General features: G+C 53.3%; 8 protein-coding genes across 8 annotated transcripts; 4 read left to right on the forward strand and 4 right to left on the reverse strand.

Moving 5' to 3' along the window:
• Positions 1-127: 127 nt before the first annotated feature.
• Positions 128-1,369, forward strand: J4E83_007641 (uncharacterized protein; the record flags this gene model as incomplete). The annotated part of the gene is made up of 3 exons (XM_049334544.1): positions 128-166; positions 220-324; positions 383-1,369. 3 exons carry the CDS (start codon positions 128-130, stop codon positions 1,367-1,369), a joined length of 1,131 nt encoding a protein of 376 aa, XP_049186430.1.
• Positions 1,370-1,955: 586 nt separating this feature from the next.
• J4E83_007642 (uncharacterized protein) lies at positions 1,956-2,959 on the reverse strand (the record flags this gene model as incomplete). Its single annotated transcript, XM_049334545.1, has 2 exons — positions 1,956-2,735; positions 2,831-2,959. 2 exons carry the CDS (start codon positions 2,957-2,959, stop codon positions 1,956-1,958), a joined length of 909 nt encoding a protein of 302 aa, XP_049186431.1.
• Positions 2,960-4,189: 1,230 nt separating this feature from the next.
• J4E83_007643 (uncharacterized protein) lies at positions 4,190-5,259 on the reverse strand (the record flags this gene model as incomplete). Its single annotated transcript, XM_049334546.1, has 3 exons — positions 4,190-4,449; positions 4,499-5,088; positions 5,198-5,259. 3 exons carry the CDS (start codon positions 5,257-5,259, stop codon positions 4,190-4,192), a joined length of 912 nt encoding a protein of 303 aa, XP_049186432.1.
• Positions 5,260-6,061: 802 nt separating this feature from the next.
• On the forward strand, positions 6,062-9,138 carry J4E83_007644 (uncharacterized protein; the record flags this gene model as incomplete). The annotated part of the gene is made up of 5 exons (XM_049334547.1): positions 6,062-6,110; positions 6,309-6,550; positions 6,606-8,453; positions 8,504-8,953; positions 9,004-9,138. The coding sequence occupies 5 exons, from the start codon at positions 6,062-6,064 to the stop codon at positions 9,136-9,138; spliced, it is 2,724 nt and encodes a 907-aa protein (XP_049186433.1).
• A 2,026-nt stretch (positions 9,139-11,164) lies between these two features.
• J4E83_007645 (uncharacterized protein) lies at positions 11,165-12,528 on the forward strand (the record flags this gene model as incomplete). Its single annotated transcript, XM_049334548.1, has 5 exons — positions 11,165-11,207; positions 11,266-11,427; positions 11,505-12,068; positions 12,122-12,389; positions 12,450-12,528. 5 exons carry the CDS (start codon positions 11,165-11,167, stop codon positions 12,526-12,528), a joined length of 1,116 nt encoding a protein of 371 aa, XP_049186434.1.
• Positions 12,529-13,190: 662 nt separating this feature from the next.
• On the reverse strand, positions 13,191-13,857 carry J4E83_007646 (uncharacterized protein; the record flags this gene model as incomplete). Its single annotated transcript, XM_049334549.1, has 2 exons — positions 13,191-13,731; positions 13,847-13,857. The coding sequence occupies 2 exons, from the start codon at positions 13,855-13,857 to the stop codon at positions 13,191-13,193; spliced, it is 552 nt and encodes a 183-aa protein (XP_049186435.1).
• A 2,529-nt stretch (positions 13,858-16,386) lies between these two features.
• Positions 16,387-17,273, reverse strand: ATP3 (atp3 gamma subunit of the F1 sector of mitochondrial F1F0 ATP synthase; the record flags this gene model as incomplete). The annotated part of the gene is made up of 4 exons (XM_049334550.1): positions 16,387-16,406; positions 16,456-16,678; positions 16,732-17,183; positions 17,243-17,273. The coding sequence occupies 4 exons, from the start codon at positions 17,271-17,273 to the stop codon at positions 16,387-16,389; spliced, it is 726 nt and encodes a 241-aa protein (XP_049186436.1).
• A 205-nt stretch (positions 17,274-17,478) lies between these two features.
• Positions 17,479-19,171, forward strand: J4E83_007648 (uncharacterized protein; the record flags this gene model as incomplete). The annotated part of the gene is made up of 2 exons (XM_049334551.1): positions 17,479-18,104; positions 18,154-19,171. The coding sequence occupies 2 exons, from the start codon at positions 17,479-17,481 to the stop codon at positions 19,169-19,171; spliced, it is 1,644 nt and encodes a 547-aa protein (XP_049186437.1).
• Between the last annotated feature and the right edge of the window lie 375 nt (positions 19,172-19,546).

Raw genomic sequence — 19,546 nt, forward strand, 5'->3', positions numbered from 1 at the left:
CTACCAGATTGAGTCTACCGCCATTGGCTGCGTGGGTCTTGGCGTGCCGGCGCCTTCCTCGAACTTTTTGTGAACATGGAAAGTGCTCCCCTCCGAAAAACCCAAACTTGACCCCAACACCGCAACCATGTCGACGCCGAGTGCACAGGAGCAGATCAAGCGCAAGGTACTTACGCGACTTGGAATATGGGGTTGATCTTTTGCTAATGCCACGATTAGACGCTTGGAGTTGGTCCAGAGACCGTCACCAACCAGCAGTCTACCGACTTCCCAGGACACTGGCCGGGCGAGAACCACGAATGGGACTTGGAATACTTCAAGGAGGTATGCGCGACCAGATTCACGTCAAAAATACGTGACCACGTACTAACCAAAGGTTCAGAACTTCAACGTCACCTTCCACAAATTTGTCCCCAACAACGCCGAGTTCTCCCTCACTGGAATCGACACCTCGGTCGCAAACGCCTTCCGCCGCATTCTCCTCTCCGAAATCCCTACGCTCGCCATAGAAGACGTCTTCATCTACCAAAACACATCCATCATCCAAGACGAAGTGCTCGCCCACCGCCTCGGCCTGATTCCCCTCTGCGGCGACCGCGAGGGTCTCCGCTGGCTGAAATGGTACAAGAAGCCCACAGACGACGACGAGGGCTCCGGAACACCTTCAGACTACAACACCATTGCGCTGCGACTAGACGTGGAATGCACATGGCAAGAGGGCGGTCTGCAACGAGCAGTAGCTGGAGAGACCGATCCCGATAAGCTCTACGTCGGCCACAATGTCTACGCTAAAGATATCGTCTTCCAACCCCACGGCCGTCAAGAGGAGAAGTTTGCGCAAAGCGAAGGGAAAGAAATCCGGTCTACCAACCCAGATATCCTGATCGCAAAGATGAGGCCAGGGCAGAGCATTTGTCTCAGCATGCACGCTATCAAGGGTATCGGACAAGACCATGCCAAGTTCTCGCCCGTCGCAACGGCTTCGTACCGCCTTATGCCTACCATCGACATCACGAAACCCATCATCGGCGCCGACGCAAAGAAATTCGCGCGCTGCTTCCCCCGGGGCGTCATCAAGCTCGACAAGGTCACTTCCGAGGATGCTCAGAAACACGCCGAGCTGGAAGGCAAGGAAGGCGAGCCCAAGGCTGTAGTCGAGAACGCCATGAACGACACCGTCAGCAGAGAATGCTTAAGACATCCCGAATTCAAAGACAAAGTGAAGCTGGGTCGGATACGAGACCATTTCATCTTCAAGGTAGAAAGCACTGGCCAGTGGGAGAGCGACGAGCTGTTTTTGGAGAGTGTCAAGCTGCTCAAGATCAAGTGTCAGAGGATTAAGAGGGGACTGGATGAGATGCAAAAGTAGGAGGTCTTCGGAACGAGAGTGTGGAAGAATTTGCATTGCAACGGCGTTTTAGGGCATTACGGTGGCGGGTTTCGAAAAGTCTACGATATCACGGAGCGACTTCTTTTGCATGGATTAGTCCATCTGGCATTGTGCCTTTGAGCGGTTGTCAAAAAGGCATAATAAATCATTACACCATACTTTCACATCACATCTCGCATTAAGGGAGCAGGTTTCATGTGTATGATCTGGTACCTCAAACTCAAAACGTACTCAATGACGTTGATGTCTATGCTAGAACAAGATCGAAGTACAGTCTAGAGAGAAAAACAAGCTTGCTTCTATTGATACAACTAGACATTCGTAATTGACGCGTATTTATACACAAATCATAGCTTTACACAAAACGAAACCGACAAGTATCAACTGGGGTATATGAGAGTTTGTCCACCTGGGACACCTTGCTAAATGAACATCAAAGAAAGTCGTATAGGAGTTGTGTGTCTCGTTGACCGTGACATAATGTATGGGCATATTCGTGCGTCATCCGCGTTGAATCGTTGCGACCGATAGTTGGGAAGGTTTCCACGAAAGGACATGCCGACAGCTACGAGAGCTCTGCCAGCGCATCGCTGCACAGCTTCTGCACGCTTTCAGGGTTGAAGCGTGGGCGCCATGTCATGTTCTTCCTCTTCTGTTGCAGCTTCTCCCGTTCCTCGTCTGTCAGCATGCAGCTGCTGCGAGGATCTTTGAACTGCGACTTGGTGGGGGATGGCGAGGGAGTCGGGAATGCGAAACGCACACCACGGACACCGGTCGTCTCTTTTAGGGTCCGCACACTAGTAAGATGGCCCTCTACCATGCGGACAAAGGCGGGGGTGCCACTCGGCAGCTGGACCCCTGGTTTCGATCGCACATGCTCTGTGGATAACGGTGACAGGATACTGTCGTTCTTGATGTGGCGGGACAAGGGTCTAGGGTCGGCACACGAGTCCCATTCCACGTTTTTGCCGGGTGGGGATGGGAAGCGGAAGTTCCTCAGCGCAAGATCTGGGTCTACCTCCAGATCGAAGGCGTAGGAATCTGTGCTTGAGGTCGAGCTGCGATAGCTGCTGGTCGAGTCAAAAGACCTGACTCTGGATGACCGCCGGAACCAAGTCTGTTCGTTGGGGATGGTTGCAGAGTCTGGTGTCAGAGGCTGGTCGTCGTCCTCCATCGGCGCAGTGGAAGATGGCGAAGGTGGTGTAAGAGCGACAATGGTCTCATTGTAGTACTTTTCCGCCGCGTTCAGTTCCTTGTAGCGGTTCTTGAGGGTAGCTTCTCTTGCCAGTGTATCGTGAGAGAGTGCGATGTAGAAGTTCAGATAAGCGGAGTGGATGGGATGGATCTATTATTCGTTAGCACTTGCTCCTCACGTGTTGCGCCTGCTTTGGCAACCTTCCGTTCATGGAAGGTACGCGGCGTACTATTACTTTTACATACCTTGTCATTGATGTCGCCCAGCAAACGCTCTCCAAAAGTTGCGCACTGCGTGTAGTGTCGACTAGCATACAGATCCTTGAGAGCCTGCATTTTCGCTTTCAACATGTAGGTTCCAGCCTGCGCCAACATATTGCTCAGACGTTCGAAGTTGCGGATCGCTGACTGTGGGTCGAACTTGATTGAAGGACAAGCAGCGATTGAATTGTAGTTGCGAATGTGACCTTGGGCGTGAAGCAAACCGGATAGAGGCGGAACGAAAAGAGAGAAGCGCAGCCTCAAAGAATGAAAAAAGTGAAGCCGGCTCCAGGGTTGAGGTCGTCAAGACTTGTTGAATTGGTAGCGGCGTAAGCAGTAAAGGCAATAATGCAGGTGCGCTTTCCTCTTGTCGATGGTATTGAGACGTCGGGACAGTTCCAGGGTAGATGCCAGGCCGCTACCAGAGCGCTTTGTGGAGAATTAACGAACGGGATTAAAAGCAATGTGCGAACGCCCATAATGGGCCATATTATATGATGCCTCAAGGGCCTGACCGTGCCTGACTAGGCCTGACGTACTATTTCTGCGGGTGAGGGTGTGGTAAGAGGGGCGAGTTCGTTTCGAATGCAGGTTACGTTTCATAAACCAGCTATCCCTACCCTTAGCGCGCCGAAGAAGGTCAGGTACGCAAACACTTGCCGTCATTGGGGTTGAAGCACGCATAAGGTTTGAAGAACCCTCGTGCAGACAGCTTGATTTGCAGTCTCATGGCTGTTGGTGTGCATAGTTGCTGCCTCACTGAGTAGTGGTGTAGTCGTCTGCCGGCGATTTTTTCCTCTGCCGTTGTCTGCGACTCATGACCTACAGCTCAGGGACAGGTCGGCACTGTAAGCCGGACATTAGCTTTGCCAATTTGCTGTTGGACCATGATGAGATATATCACACACACGCCAACTTGCAGATGATTGATCTAGATCCGAGGCCGATCGCGCTGCACTGCAGCACACATCCGCGTGGTGTTTATCCAAGCGACCGTTTCCGATCTGGCGTGGAGGTTGTAGCGAGGACGGAGGATGCCGAGGCGCTCTTTGAGGTGGCTGGTCATCTTAGCCTGCATTTCTGCGACGACAATGAGCAGGAGAGCTGACACACGTGATGAGCATGACAGTACCTAGATCTGCACGGTGCTGCCCAGATGTGACGTAGGCCGCAGCGTAGATGCGGTCGAGAAGCAGACATGACACAAAGCACAAGATTCAACCATGAATGTTTTCCACGAACTGGCTGGTACAAAAGAGCTATGAACAGATGGTTATTCTACACAGCCCATGAGGGAGATGGAACCAGATCATTGGGATATCAAGTCTAAAGCTCCTGGAGCGCTTAACCCTCGGAAGCAGCCGCACCGGTAATAATCTCGACAAGTTCGCCAGTAATGACGGCTTGACGCGTTCGGTTGTAGAGAATCTGGAACTTGTTGATCATGTCTCCAGCGTTCTTGGAAGCATTGTCCATGGCGTTTTGACGCGCAGACTGCTCGCAAGCGTGACCCTCAGCCAGCGCCCAGAAGAGCGAGTTGGCAAGGGCGTACTCGCGGAGGTTGGGGAGAACCTCATCCTCAATCTCGAAAGCAGAGAAGTTGGCTAGATAGATTGTCAGACATGAATTTTGCTACTTGGAGGTGTGACGTACCAGACTGGGCAATAGCCTCCTCAGAGTAGGCCTCCTGGATGGTGGCCTCGTAACTCGAAGCGTTGATGAACTTGTTGTAGACGATCTTGATGGAAGCGTATTCGGTGGGCAGCATGGAGATCTGGTCGGCAATGTGCAGGGAGTCGGCAAAGGTAGGAACGTCCTTTCCGGCACCGGCGAAGGACAGGACCATGTTCTTTCCGTTGGAACGACCAAGTTGCGCCTTGCACTTCTCGCCAATGACAGCCAACTCAATGTCAGAATTCTGTTGGAGCATAGCCCTGACCTTCCTCGACATTCCCGAGTGGATACCACCGCAGAGGCCCTTGTCGGAGCTGCAGACGATGACCAGGTTCTTCTTGCCCTCACTCTCGATGGGCTTGGTCTCGGCGCTCTCGAAAACGGTGTTGGACGTCTGGCCGTACTTGCGGGACTCGGTCATGGCCTTCTGGGCACGGGTGAGCTTGGTGGAGGCGACGACCTTCATGGTCTTGGTGATCTTCTCGATGTTGCGAATCGACTTGAGACGGCCCTCGATTTCACGGAGGGTGGCATAGCCGGCAGCGTTGGAGACGGAGAGGGTGGCGGGCCTAGATACACAAGTTGCAGTCAGCACTCGATGCAGCGGGCGATGCAATGGCTCCGGCAATGGGGGGTCGCAGAGCGCGAGAAAAGCTGCGGGCTGAGGTGGGAGCGTACCGGGCGGCGGCGGCGGCCATGCCCGCCTTGAAGGCCGGGCGCGCAGCTCGTGACAGCATCATGGCTACGGATTGAGATGAGTGGAGATGGCGACAGCCGGTGGTGGTGCTTCACTGCTGTCTTTGCTGAGCGGAAGCTCTCATCGGGCAGTCGGGACACTGAATTGCTTTCCGCGCTAACACGCCAAGTGTCACGTGAGAGATCCAGCAAAGGACACCGGATGCGGTCCCTCTCACCAGCGCCGCCACGCTCGTGGCAGTCTGCGTGCAGTGTATAGTGTGTCTTTGAACCATGCTGAAGTCCGAGGAGTCTGAAAATGGCTCCAAAGACGACATCGTCGTGACAACATTAGGAGGACATAGGCACGAACAATGGAGGAACAGGTGGCAGGCACCAACTAGGCACCCACCAAAGCCTTGACGCACCGTTCCGCATGTTCCGTATTGTAGGAAAAGCAAGCAGCTTGCACAATGGCTGTGTCCTCTGGTAGCCGATTTGCAACGTCCTAGTGCATCGATCGATGGTGAGGTTACGCATCTGCTGCAAAGGCCGAACGCCCGTGCGCTGGTGGACTTAGTGAAGCACAGCTGGGCAATGGCTCCCTGGCTGCGCTTCACTTAACTCAGCATCCTCTGTCCGCCCTCGTCTATTCCCTTCGTCCCTGCTGCCTCAAACTTCAACATCGCCTCAATCGCACGACGTGTTTGCCCGCAAGTGGCGCGCGTCTCTCCACAACTCTCACCCTTCCACGGGCTCCGCTCTTTCGTTCCCACTAGGTTTCCTCGATCTGCGCCAGATCTCGCTGAGCACGCCCGTTCTGTTTTTTATTATCCGCAATCCCGGCGCGCGCCTGTCTCTTCCATCATGTCCTCTTCAGACGACGACACTCCTCTTGTGAGAGGAAAGAACCAAGGTGAGTGCGCCCAGCAATCTGCGCTATCTCCACGCGCCACGGCTATCTCCCTCTCACGCGCCCCGATCGCCCTTGTCAAATTCCACCCTCTCACCTCCCAACTATTACCAACCTCCTCCCTCGCTACCTTACCCAACGTAGCGCAACCAGTGCGCCTCTACTAAAGACGCAAAATGGCTAACGAAACTTTTCCAACAGCAAAGTCCAACGAACAGATCACCAAAGAAGAAGACCGAAAAATGGACGCCCAAGTCCCTTCCAACGGTCACGTCGAGCCCGGCATCTCAATCCGTATGGGTCCAGTCGCCGACGACGACAAGATGGATATCGATGCGCCCGAGACCAACGGCGCCAACGGAAAGCGCAAGTCGCGCAGCCGCGTCACAAACAGCAAATCGTACAAGGACGCCAGTAGCTCCGAGGATGACGACAAGCCTTTGGTAGGTCGCCCTTGATGAAATTCACGCGCGTTAAGCTGGACTAACTTTCCAGCAGAGCAAGCGGCGGCGAACCTCACAGCAAGCAAAACCCACCCAGGACGACTCCGATTCAGAACTCAGCGATGTGCCTCTCAAGGCCAGGGTGCTCCCCAAAGCAAGCGCCGAACAAATCGGAGAGTCTGCCGACTCCGACGTGCCTCTCGCCACGAAGCTCACTAAGAAGAAGGAGTCTATCGAGAAGGCCGCCGCAAAGGAGGCTAAGGCCATGCGCAGCAAGGAGAAGGCTGCCCCGAAGCGCAAGCAAAAGGTAGAAAGCGATAGCGACGACGACGTTCCTCTTGCGAAGAAGAAGGCGCCGGCCAAGAAGACAAACGGAGTCAAGAAGGAAGAGTCCGATTCTGACGCGCCGCTCGCCAAAAAGGCCGCCCCGAAGAAAGCCACCAAAGCGAAGCCTGCCGCCGCCGCCGCGCCTGTCAAGAAGGGCAAGGGCAAAGTCAAGAAAGAGGAGACTGAGCAGGACGAGGAGGCTGAGAACGAGGAGGAAGAGTACCGCTGGTGGGAGGACCCAGGCAAGAGTGATGGCACCAAGAAGTGGGACACGCTGGAACACGCCGGTGTTGTCTTTCCTCCCGAGTACGAGCCGCTTCCCAAACACGTCAAACTGGTGTACGATGGTGTACCTGTTACCCTGCACAAGGACGCCGAAGAGGTAGCTACTTTCTACGGAAGCATGCTGAACTCCACCCACAACGTCGAGAACCCTACCTTCAACAAAAACTTCTTCGAGGACTTTACGAAGGTTCTGGATAAGACTGGACACGGCAAGGACAAAGATGGAAACACAGTCAAGATCAAGAAGTTTGAGAAGTGCGACTTCAAGCCCATCTTCGAATGGTTCGACGCGGAGCGCGCCAAGAAGAAGGCTCTCTCACAAGCTGAGAAGAAAGCGCTCAAGGCTGAGAAGGAGGCTGCTGAGGCTCAGTACATGTACTGCCTGTGGGACGGTCGCAAGCAAAAGGTCGGCAACTTCCGCGTTGAACCCCCCGGTCTTTTCCGTGGTCGTGGCGAGCATCCCAAGACCGGTCGTGTAAAGGAGCGCGTTATGCCCGAGCAGATCACCATCAACATTGGCGAGAATGCCAAAGTCCCTGAGCCACCCGCGGGTCACAAATGGAAGGCGGTCAAGCACGATCACGAAGGCACATGGCTGGCTATGTGGCAAGAAAACATCAACAGTGCTTACAAGTACGTCATGCTCGCTGCCAACTCCGACATCAAGGGCCAGAGCGATTTCAAGAAGTTCGAGAAGGCGCGAGAACTCAAGAAGCACATCGACCGCATCCGCAAAGACTACCGCAAAGATCTCAACTCCAAGATGATGGCTGATCGTCAACGTGCTACCGCCATCTACCTCATTGATCAGTTCGCCCTCCGTGCTGGTAACGAGAAGGGAGAGGATGAGGCTGATACGGTCGGTTGCTGCTCGCTCAAGTTTCAGCATATCACTCTGAAGCCGCCGGAGACTGTCATCTTTGACTTCTTGGGTAAAGACAGTATTCGGTTCTACGACGAAGTCAAGGTCGATCCGCAAGTCTTCAAGAACCTGAAGCTGTTCAAGAAGGAGCCCAAGACCACAGGCGATGACATCTTCGATCGATTGACTACGTCGGGTCTCAACAAGCATCTGACAAGCTACATGCCTGGTCTCACCGCAAAGGTCTTCCGTACCTACAACGCCTCGTACACAATGGCCCGGCTGCTCAAGGAGATGAAGGCTACTGGCACAGTCCAGGAGAAGGTGAAGGCTTACAACGATGCCAATCGTGAAGTTGCCATCCTGTGTAACCACAAGCGTACTGTCGCTGCCAGTCACGCAACCTCCATCGAGAAGATGAACGAGAGGGTATGTTATCGTCGCACATTCCCCTGTTTTACAATGCTAACTTCCGTCAGATTAATGGTCTTCGCTATCAGGTTTGGAGGACCAAGATGATGATGATCGACGTGGACCCGAAGATCAAGAAGAAGAAGGGTGCTGAGTACTTTGAGCGACCCGAAGACCTCGATATGGAGTGGGTCAAACAGCACCAGGAGGCAGAGATCGAAGAGATGCGACAAAAGATCATCAAGAAGTTCGAAAAAGAGAACGAGAAGCTCAAGGCCGACGGCGAGAAGGAGATGAAGCCTAAGGAGCTCGAGGAGCGTATGGAGAAGGTGAATGAGCTGGCCGCCAAGTACAAGAAGGAGAACAAGACTGGCAAGGTCGAAGCTGAGGGCAAGGGTCCAACAGTCGACAAGCTGGAGGGTAACATCGACAAGCTCAACCAGCGCATTGAGAACATGAAGATCCAGATGGAGGATAAGGAGGGCAACAAGGAGGTTGCCCTTGGCACGTCCAAGATCGTAAGTCACTCCCCGTCCATCTTGCATGATCTCTGACTAACCGCAACTAGAACTACATCGACCCTCGTCTCACTGTGGTCTTCTCCAAGAAGTTCGACGTACCCATCGAGAAGTTCTTTTCCAAGACACTCCGCGAGAAGTTCGACTGGGCCATCAAGTCAGTCGACGAGACCTGGGAGTTTTAGAGCAAAGCATGCATACAAGGCGGGGTTTCCTTGTCTTCGGACATCTTCTTAGATTTGCATCGGGTGCACACAGCATCATAGGGTGAGACTGACTGGGCGACATGCGGCGAAGAAAAGCACGATGGCATTTAGTACTATTTCCGTATGAAAGGGCATGGGTGGTACGGTTCGGCGAGCATGCGATATGACTTTGCGATCTCATTTTACTTCAGGGAGTCCACTGCATAGCTTTAAGATATTCATAGTTGCTCTGCGATCTAGCCAGTCATCTACAGCAACATATCAAATAGAGACTCAGCTGAAAAGGATTACTGATGCATATGCAAGTGCGGGACGATCACCATCCTTAGTGACGTTCTATGCATGAACTGCTGTTCGACTCCGAGGTTGTGCATGCATGCCTGTCTTGCAATGCACCGTCACACAGCCTGCTCTGGATGCAAACTGCATGTCGGCCAGTCGCACAATCACGATGGATGGCATAGAGCGGTGTAAGAAAGTGCGTCGCAGCCAATGATACGGCTTGGGTACCTGCGTTACATTTATTGATAGGAGGTACAGATCGAAGAGATCTCTAGATTCGCACGCCGTGTGCTACGGCACCCGGCGCCGACAGGCCCTCGGAGCCCGGAGCTGCATGACACATCGCCGGTACGAACTGTGTATGTTGGAGGCGCCGTCCATAGGCTTGACAATAAATCTTTAGTCGCCGACGAGGGCGTTGGGCTGATGAGTAGTCCCCATTCCGCGGAATCACAGCAACATCTGACGGCATTCGTGCCGTCTAAGTCAGCCGCTACGAGGTCTTACTTGACTCAATGACCATAATATTGAATACATATCGGCAATGCTACGAGCCGAACTTCTTGTCACGGTGCCTAGCCTAGTAGAAGTCATCTGAACTTGTTACGAAGCGAGGGTTTTATGCAGGCTAGACGTTAAGCTAGAAGGACAACCCCAGCATCGTGTCTGTAAAGGGGAAGGCGATTTAGCGACAAACCTCGCGGCTCCGCACTTGTTTGCTTTTTATTCGGTAATCGCTCGTTGAAGGATGGCGAGTGTGGCTTACACATCGTACACAACGTCGGAGAACGCCCAAGGATTATGGCTACGTCAGTCAGGGATTGCCTGATAGCTCTGTTGGTGTGAACTCAGGGGGAGTTCACCCCCACTGTCGGGCTGTCATGCGCCCAAAGTATTGAAGCTCGAGACAAGGTCCAGCACTGCGGGAGCGCGCCGTCGTTCACCGCCCGCTTCTTGTACATCTCCCGCGACAACCGCTATGTATCCAGGAGATAGGAACAGCAAACGTCATGCTGTGAATATGAGGGGATACGGTGGAGCGGATCGCATTGTGTGCTCGTGCCCAAGTTGCATAACGTGGCGGGTGGCGGCGGGCGCCTTCAATACAATTGTCGCGGGCTCGCTACATACGAAGCCCACATAATCTCGGTCGACTTGCTTGCGGAGCGGACCACTATGGTGTGCATTGGATCAGCCACAAGTGCCCGACCATGACTGCTACTGGCGGCCATAGTTGGTTTTTGAGCCTCAGTGATGGGGGTGGCCTCTTGCGAAGAGAATTATCGCCGGGCTTGGGTGTGCACATTTAAATATCGGCCTGACTGCCCCCCTCCTGCAGGTCAATGAGTCGCGCATATTGGGCCTGAGTTATATGACATCGTTGTGGTGCCGCGGTATCCTACTTGGAGTATCTCTCTTCGTGGTTAGTCCCTCTCGTTCCAGCTCGACGCCCGCGATCACGAACGCCGCGTGTTATCTTTCTTCCAACGTGAGCAAGACAGACGATCGCAGCAAGACGCTTCGCCTATAGCAGCCGTGATATTGTCCCTCGCCAGTTGGTTCCTCGCAAAGACGGTCTGAGCGCGATCCGCACCGCTCAAATCTCCACCCCCGACTTTGGCCTTAGCAGACACCATCCGCCCACTGCGCCCTTCAGAATCCCCTAGCGATCTCTTCTTGCGCGCACAGGAGACGCAGATCACGAACATACGCGACCCCAGAAATGGCTTCAGAAAAGCCTTCGGTGCTGATAATAGGAGGGTTGGGTAAGGCTCGCGCTGGGCACAACCCAAGCATGCCACGAGGGCTGACCATGTGCATTAGGCTACACCGGGCGACACCTCACCAAGTACATCCACGACAACAACCTCGCCTCGCAGATTCGCATCGTCGACAAACATCTCCCGGAGCTGGCATGGCTTGCACCTGAATTCAAGGAGGCGTGCTCAAGAGAGCGGTTCATACAGGCGGATGCGGCGCAGGAGAGTGCGTACCCCTGACCATGTCTCTGGGTCCAAGGGATGTCTACAACAAGACGTTCGAGGCTAATTCGAACCTTACAGAATCCCTCCCGCGAATATTCGACCGTGAAGGCGGCGCCGAATTCGACTATGTCTTCAACTGCGGCGGCGAGACCCGCTTCGCCCAAGACGAGAAGGTCTACGAGCTCCGCTCCTACGGCCTGTCCATGGCCATTGGCCGCGAAGCCGCGAAACGCAAGGTCAAATGCTTCCTCGAAGTCAGCACCGGCATGGTCTACAAGCCCGACAGCGCACCCAGCAAAGAGTCAGACAAGCCGAAGCCCTGGTCAAATCTCGCGAAATGGAAGCTCAAGGCTGAGGAGGACCTGGCCAAGATCGAAGGATTGAACCTGATAGTGATGAGGATGGCACACGTCTACGGACCGTACACGAGCAAATACCTGAGCACGGCGCTTTGCATGGCGAGGGTATACCAGAGCAAAGGAAAGGAGATGCGCTTCCTGTGGAAAGAAGACCTGAAGACGAACCTGGTGCACATTGAAGACTCTACAAGGGCGCTGTGGCATGGTGTCGAGTGGTACATGAAGGGGCCCGCGGGACGCAGGCCGGCGCCTACGTTCAACATTGTCGATCATGCGAATCACTGTAAGCCTCTCCAGACTATATCCGATCTATTGCAGTACTGACATGACGTTTAGCCCAAAAAGACACTGCCCAGCTCATGGGTAAGATCTTCAACATCGAAACCGGCTTCCATGGCACACTCATCTCAGCCTTTGCACGATTGAACCTCGACCATGTCGTCGACGAAGTCAACGACGAGACGCTAGACCCTTGGGCAGAACTGCAACAAAAAGCCGGCATCAGCCAATCGACACCGTTGACACCGTACATGGAGAAGGAGCTGCTGAAAGATGCGGATCTGAGCATGGACGGGAGTCTGTTCGAGAAGGAGACGGGCTTCAAGTAAGTCACACCACTATTCACATAGAAGATTAAGCCAGCGATATACTAACAAACCACCAGATACAACGTAGAGAAGATCACCAAAGAAAAGGTCGAAGAGGTCATTGAGAGCTACAAGAGGATGAACTGGTGGCCATAGCCTCGGCCGCTCGACTCGCCCACTTCTTTTCCATCGATACCCTCCTTCTTGTCACGACCTTCCTCACGACGAACCCCCTTTCCCGTATACCCAACCACCAAAACAACCACCTTTACATCTTCCAAAAACGACGACCGATTGTTCAGTTCAGCATAGCATAGCAGCGAAAGCATGCATTACCTGGAGCTCTGGGCTCCCTTCGACCCGATTCGACAATTTCACCCCTTATGGTCTTCTCATGTCTTGCGGGCATTTGTATCTGGCAGTCGCTTTTCCCTTGTGTGTGTGTCAACCTTCTTCCTGTATGTTTGGGGCATGTATCTCGTTTGCGCACGGTACTGTATGGTGTTGATCTTTGCTGCTGCTGTCGGAGCATGCGAGTTTTGGTGTTACATACCCCTCAATCTAGCATTTGTTCTTGTACACCGCGACTTGTCGTAAGACGACTAACTGTGCTCATTGACTGTTGGTTTGTGCTATGGTTTCTGTGAGGTGCGAAATGCTGAGAGCAGGTGCATTGCCTAGGCTACAACCAGCAATGTATGAGATCGCCGGAATCCTACCCGCTGACTACATGCTATCGATCCCATTAATCTATCTCCATCACAGAAAAACTTATCGCATCCCTTATCCTGGATATTGATGACTGATGAGTTCGCCAGCTACCCAGCCTGGGAATGATCTTCGGTGATGACCTCAAGCTTGATACCCTTCTGGATCTCGAGGTACTCCACCCAAGTGGTGCTCCCTCCCACCACAGCATCACGCTCTAACATGAACGTCAAAGTAACCCCCTGCAACACAATCTTCTTCAAGTTTGGAAAAGTCCTCATACACGCCGTCCAGGGAAATTCCCAATGTCTTCCGTTCCAGAAGTAAATCCATGACTTGTAGAGAACAACGCTCTGGATAGTTTCCAACTGTTCGCGCGAGAGCGCGCACTTCCCGGCCCAGTAGCGGTCGAGGAAGGTGTCGTAGGGAAACTTAAAATTGTTTCCGGAGTAGAATACCAGGCGCGATTCAATGTAGATTTGTCGACAAGTCGTTAGTAAAGCGAGGGCGTGGGGGGCTAGTCCGCGGTCGAACTTGACGCGTCCCTTGTAGACGGTGACCTCCTTGTTGGTAATGAGTGTAAACTTGTAAATATTTTCGCGAATCTCTGCAGGCAGTGCGAGAAGACGTGTACGCGCGTTGGATTGTGTACTGTGTTTGGTCAGTTAATTATTGCTATGTTGATCGCTCTATTCCCTACCGAGGGCGCAGATACGCTGGAGTATTCCCTGGATTTGGCAGGGCATTATCAGGACGGGCGCTCAACTTTGGATTCATGATGGCGTTAGTTGAGAATCTGAGAAGGTGCGAAGGGTTTGTTGCGATAAGCATGCGACTGGTCAAACCGCGACTAGCGCAGACAGTCAAGAGCCATACGTATCTGGAAATGGAAAGTCTCATTCACTGTGCTATTAAATTACTCCAAGAGTAAGAACTTCTCGTAGCGATTCTCTCTTCGTGCATTCTCGAAATTGGTCAGAGACAATGTCAGTGAATGTATCGTTTTGTTTGGCAGACTATACGAGCTTGAAGACTATTGTCATGTGACACTTTGAATCAATAGTTTGATTATACATGAGCGCTAGATACTCTGTCAAAACAAGGCCAATAACATCTTTGACTGTAGTGTGAGTCATCCCAACATACCAAAGCTTCCTGAATCCGGACGCTCTTACAAACAGCCAACCGATGACGACAGCCTCAACCTCGGGCCAATACAGTTGACAGCATCTTGATAGACGCGCCCTGCCGAACCTGGATCAGGAGCTATTCGTCATCGATCTCGACAGGGTCAACGATTTCGACGACCTCAAGGACACCACGCTCCCGCATCGTCACATAATCCTTCCAATCCTTGAAGCCAGCATGCTGCGCCAACAACTTGACGAAATGGATGTCGGAACCAGTTTCAGTGACGTCAACTTCAATCCAAATTCGCCGCAAGTTCGGGAATAGGAGCGTGAACGGCATAGCTAACGGTGGTGGGGAACGAGAACGGTAGGATTTCCACTCGAACGGGCAACTACATCCTCGTGCGTACCGTGAGCAGCCTCCAAACCCCGTCCCGTTGACCGAATCAAAAAGGAAGGGGTTATTAACTTGGATAGTTTGTATGGCTTCTAGTTGGGCTTGGTTGCGGTTTCCGGCAAAGGCATCGCGGTGGGAACGGCAGCTCACGACGAACGTGTTGAGTGCGTAAGGTAATAGAGCGGTCTCTGTATAGATCTGGCGGCATACGTATGGCAGCACAAACGCGAGCTTTCGGAGTTCTCCAGGCTTGTAGTCATCACCACCATTTTGCCAAATATCGAGTCCGGGGACGTTCATTGATATCTGGAAGCCGCCTAGAACTTCCTGAAAGATCATGTTACGAATCTCTGCAGGCAGCAAGAGGAGATTCGTCGACGCGTTGTGTTGGGTTCTAATACATTAGCGTCTGACGTGACCTTGGAGATAGTACTTACTTGGAGAGCAAATGCTCTGGAGTGGGATCCATCTGCACCAGTCCGTTCTTCTGGTAAGTAACTGCTGGCGAAGGGCCTCGATAATAAGGGGCAGAGTGTCGAGGATTCGCCATGATTTGAGCCAGCTTGCGCTGACGAGCCGACGCCTGCCAGACGCCGAAAACTATTGTCATGACTACTAGGTCTGACGGTTAGACGTATGATTAGAAGAACAGTGGCCGGTTTATCAGGTCGTATAGAGCCGATGGTGGAGAGTGGGCAACGGCTTCAGTGATAGTGTAGAACTAGAGTTCGTTTGACCGCTTATCTTGTAATTGGGCAGATGATAGAGTAGAGACCCGTTTTTCGAACGGCCAGTCACTTTGAGTACTTGTAAGGGAATTGCTATATCTGGCTGCCTAGAGACAGACTCGCTCGGTCACTCACGCCACTTTCATTGTCAGATATGCGCTAAACCTGTTAGATACAACACTACCACATAGTGAATTAATGATAGTAACACATCCAAATACAGATAGCATTGTACTCATCAAGCTACTGAGTACTGCTGGGGTGTCATTAGACACAGATGTCAACGACCAGCGCGTCGGGAATTGGGAAGGTAAGGATCGCTATGCAGATGTAAAGAAGAAGTGGAGGACCGCGAAAAAGACCATCACCGCTACCTCAAGGGTGAAAACACAGCGGTCCAAGAGAGCGCAAAGGTTGATTTTGTAGATGGCGGAGTCGACGCTTAGATGCGTCTCTACGCGGATGCGAAAGTGGGCTCCACGCAGTACTTTGTGTATCGTCACTGGGCTGATGGTGGTGCCAAGTTCTTTTGCCAACATAGAGGCGCGTCGCAACTTCTCGGATCTGTATCGGAAGCATTGGCCGCTTTGGTCCAAGCCATTCGTTGTCATCGACAGAACCTGCAGTGGTGGCAGCACGGGTTGAGGGAACGGAGAGGGATGTTGTTGGGTTGGGTGTCGTTACGAAATGGGAAGGTAGTGGGTTCGTAAACTTCGCGGGGTAATAAACCTGTTTCCTTTGTCAATTCGTCTTGTCCAATACCCAATGAAGCTCGTATAACGTCTCTCGCTTCTGAATGCCTGGTGCCTGTTGAAATCTTCGGTGCTATGGCGATGCTAAACGTGAGAAGGGGGTTTCCAGATAATCAATGGCCCCGCCTTGTCTGAGACCGAACTGAAAGATGCGACAGAAAAGACACTTGTATTCAGGAGACAGAACGAAATCGATTTCGGCCTTTTCCCAGCCTGAGGTACTCTATATTGAACGAGTCTGACTATTGCACAGATTTATATAACATTGATTGACTTGACTGGTGGATGCTATAGGACGCTTATGCCTTCTGGACGATCCCTGTTGCTTGTTAGCTCATACCGCACGTTTGAAATGCAATGCCACATACTCTCAATGTCAGTGACGCTCTGGTCAAGGATCTGCTTGAGGGTCTTGGGGTTCTCGAGCTCCTTCTCAATCTTGGCGATGATGGACTCGGCGAGCTCCTTCTGCTGCCTCTGCTTGACCTGGCCCTCGTAGCGGACCCACGAGTCGAGGACGGACTTGGCCTCGGCGGCGATGGCGGTCTTCTGCTCGAGCTCGAAAGCCTGGGCCTCGAGCTGGGCGGTCTCCTGTGGGGTTGTCAGTGTGTGGTCCTTGCATGTCCTCTGCCGTCGCGTCGCACCTTGGAAACCTCGAAGAGGGTCTTGGTGATGTCAATGACACCGCCGAGGTCCTGGACGCTCTCGATGCGCTGCTTGACAGCGGTGGTATGGTCCTGGCGGGCAGCGTTCAAGATGCCGGAGATCTTGTCGGCCTGCTGTTGCGCATACTCTCCCCAGGCAGGTCCGGCGTACTTGGCAACGGCCCAGAAGATGGTCAGGAGCGAGAGGGCGACAATGGACTCCTCGTTGACGACGTAGAGCTCGTTGCTGATAGCGGCGACACTGAGACCGGCGCCGGCGGAGAGGACGGCGGCCTTGGTGAGGGGGCTGTTGCCGGGGACGGGTATCGAGTCGAGGACGGTCTGGGCCTTCTTCTTGGGGTCCTCCTGGGGCAGGTTGGAGTTGTAGCGGGCCTGGACGGCGATGGAGGGCAGGGCGCGGAGAGGGAGCGATGGGCGGAGACGGGCGGCGCCTATTGGGGTGAGCACGGGGTCAATGGCATCGCAGAATCATCGGGCAGGTGCTACTCACCGACCGCGCTCCTTGCAAGACGTGAGGCCATGGCTGTCTGATGGGCGTGGGGAGTTGGGGGTGCTGGTCGTCGTCGAGAGCTAGCTTTTCGTGATGCTGCGTGAACTCTGAGCCAAGCGCCGATGCCCATGCGCTAGCCGAACTTCGCCCGGCCCGCCCTCACTTTTCGACATCGCCAACTTTTTTGCGCCCGCAAGCAATTCAACTCCACGCCAAGGAACGTGTCGCAGAAAAACATGCCGGGTGCAAAGTCGGCCAGCACGTCTGGTGTCAAGAGGAAAAGGGACCCAAGCAAGCCAGAGCGCGGCGAATCCAAATCGAAGAGCCGGCGCAAATCCCCCAGCGACGACGGCGAGGACATCCAGTCGGAGATCGTACAGCTCGAAGCACAGATCCTGGAATCGCGGAAACACTACAACAACATTGCAACTCTTTTGCAGCGAGCGAGACAGCCAGACGCCGAGAATGAGGGTCCAATCCTCGCCGCCGTGGCCCTCTGCCGAGTCTTCTCACGACTACTCGTGACAGGCGACATGGTGAAGAGCAAGGGCATGAGCGAGGCAGAGGGTGTCATTGTATCGTGGCTGAAAGAGCGCTACCGAGAACTCTCTGACGTTCTCATCGACGACTTCCTCGGCAGCGAACATCCACCGAAGCAGTCTGTGGCCCTGACACTGGTTCTGCGACTAGTCAAAGAGGAGGCAAAGTCACAGAAGGACTACAAGATCAAGAACGGGCCGCTGCCGAGACTGATTCGGGTGCTGCTATGTCTCCCGCTAGACGATCTGAATCGCGAGGAGTTTGCAGAGAAGTACCTTAAGCAGTTCGACGATGTCCGATATCAGACCTTCCAGAGCATCAAGTAAGTATATACACATCCTAGGCCTCATGACTCCCACTAACACGCCCAGGGATGTACTGGACAGCGAACTCGACATTACGACGCGCCAACTCGTAGCTGCGAACAGCCTATCCCTCCTGTTCACACTCACCGAAGTCCCCAAATCAAAGACCGACATCCAGAACTTCTACGTCCAAGTGCAAGGGAAGAGCCCGATACCGTCCCTCCAAGCATACAAGGAAAAGGCACAGGCAGCATGGTTAGCGACGATGCGCACAGGTCTCTCCAAGGAGCAGCGCAAGTCTATCCTGCACAACTTTTCTCACCAGATTGCGCCGTGGTTCCAGCAGCCTGAGATATTGTCAGACTTCTTGACAGACTCGTACAACGTGGGCGGCGCAACCTCTCTTCTGGCTCTGTCCGGAATCTACTACCTAATTTCAGAAAAGAACCTCGACTACCCGTCATTCTACCTCAAGCTGTACTCCCTCCTCGACGAAGGCCTCCTCCACTCCAAACACCGATCGCGTTTCTTCCGCCTACTAGATACCTTCATGTCCTCTTCCCACTTGCCCGCCAACCTCGTCGCCAGCTTCATCAAGCGTCTCTCGCGATTAGCTCTTCACGGCCCGCCCGCGGGTGTCGTCGTCGTAATACCCTGGGTCTACAACATGTTCAAGAGACATCCAGCTTGCACTTTCATGATGCACCGCGAGATCCGGGACCCGGCCCTGCAAAAGGAGCTGGAAGAGGAAGGCATGGACGACCCGTTCGACATGGAGGAGCTGGACCCTCTCCTCACAAACGCCATTGACAGCAGTGTCTGGGAGTTAGAGGCACTGCAGTCGCATTACCACCCCAACGTTGCGACGCTGGCAAAGATCATCTCGGAGCAATTCACGAAGCGAGCGTACAACTTGGAAGACTTCTTGGACCACTCCTACACGGCGCTGCTCGATGTCGAACTCGACCGTGATCTGAAGAAGGAGCCAGAAGTAGAGTTTGAGATACCCAAGCGCATCTTCACTGCGGATGAGGGGTTGAATGTATTTGGACAGTTGTTGACGCAGGTTGTGGAGGCGAGGTAGTCGATACATGTATAGCTAGAATGATACCCGGAATATTCACATCACTTAAGCAACTTCCCGACCAACTCCCACACATTTATTCCGATAGCATAAGAGCTCTCACATCTGCAAACGTTCATTCGTCGGACCAAGGCGCCGTAGAACACCCTCACCCGTCATCCAAGCATGAACATGTGGGGACACCTCTAGCTCCCTACCATTCCAGCCAAACCACACACATCTAGACAAGGCCAAAACATATACACCAGCACTACCACACGACAATTCCAAACTCCGCCCTCTAGCTCTGCTCCAGGATGATAAAAATTGGTTGAGACGCACACTGCACTTGACCGGTGCTAGTTCAGCCAACCTGCCAAGTGCCATTTTCATCGT

The sequence above is a fragment of the Alternaria metachromatica genome, assembly GCF_023757995.1.
Source record: "Alternaria metachromatica strain BMP 0045 chromosome Unknown scaffold_19, whole genome shotgun sequence".
In the NCBI taxonomy this organism is placed as follows: Eukaryota; Fungi; Ascomycota; class Dothideomycetes; order Pleosporales; family Pleosporaceae; genus Alternaria; species Alternaria metachromatica.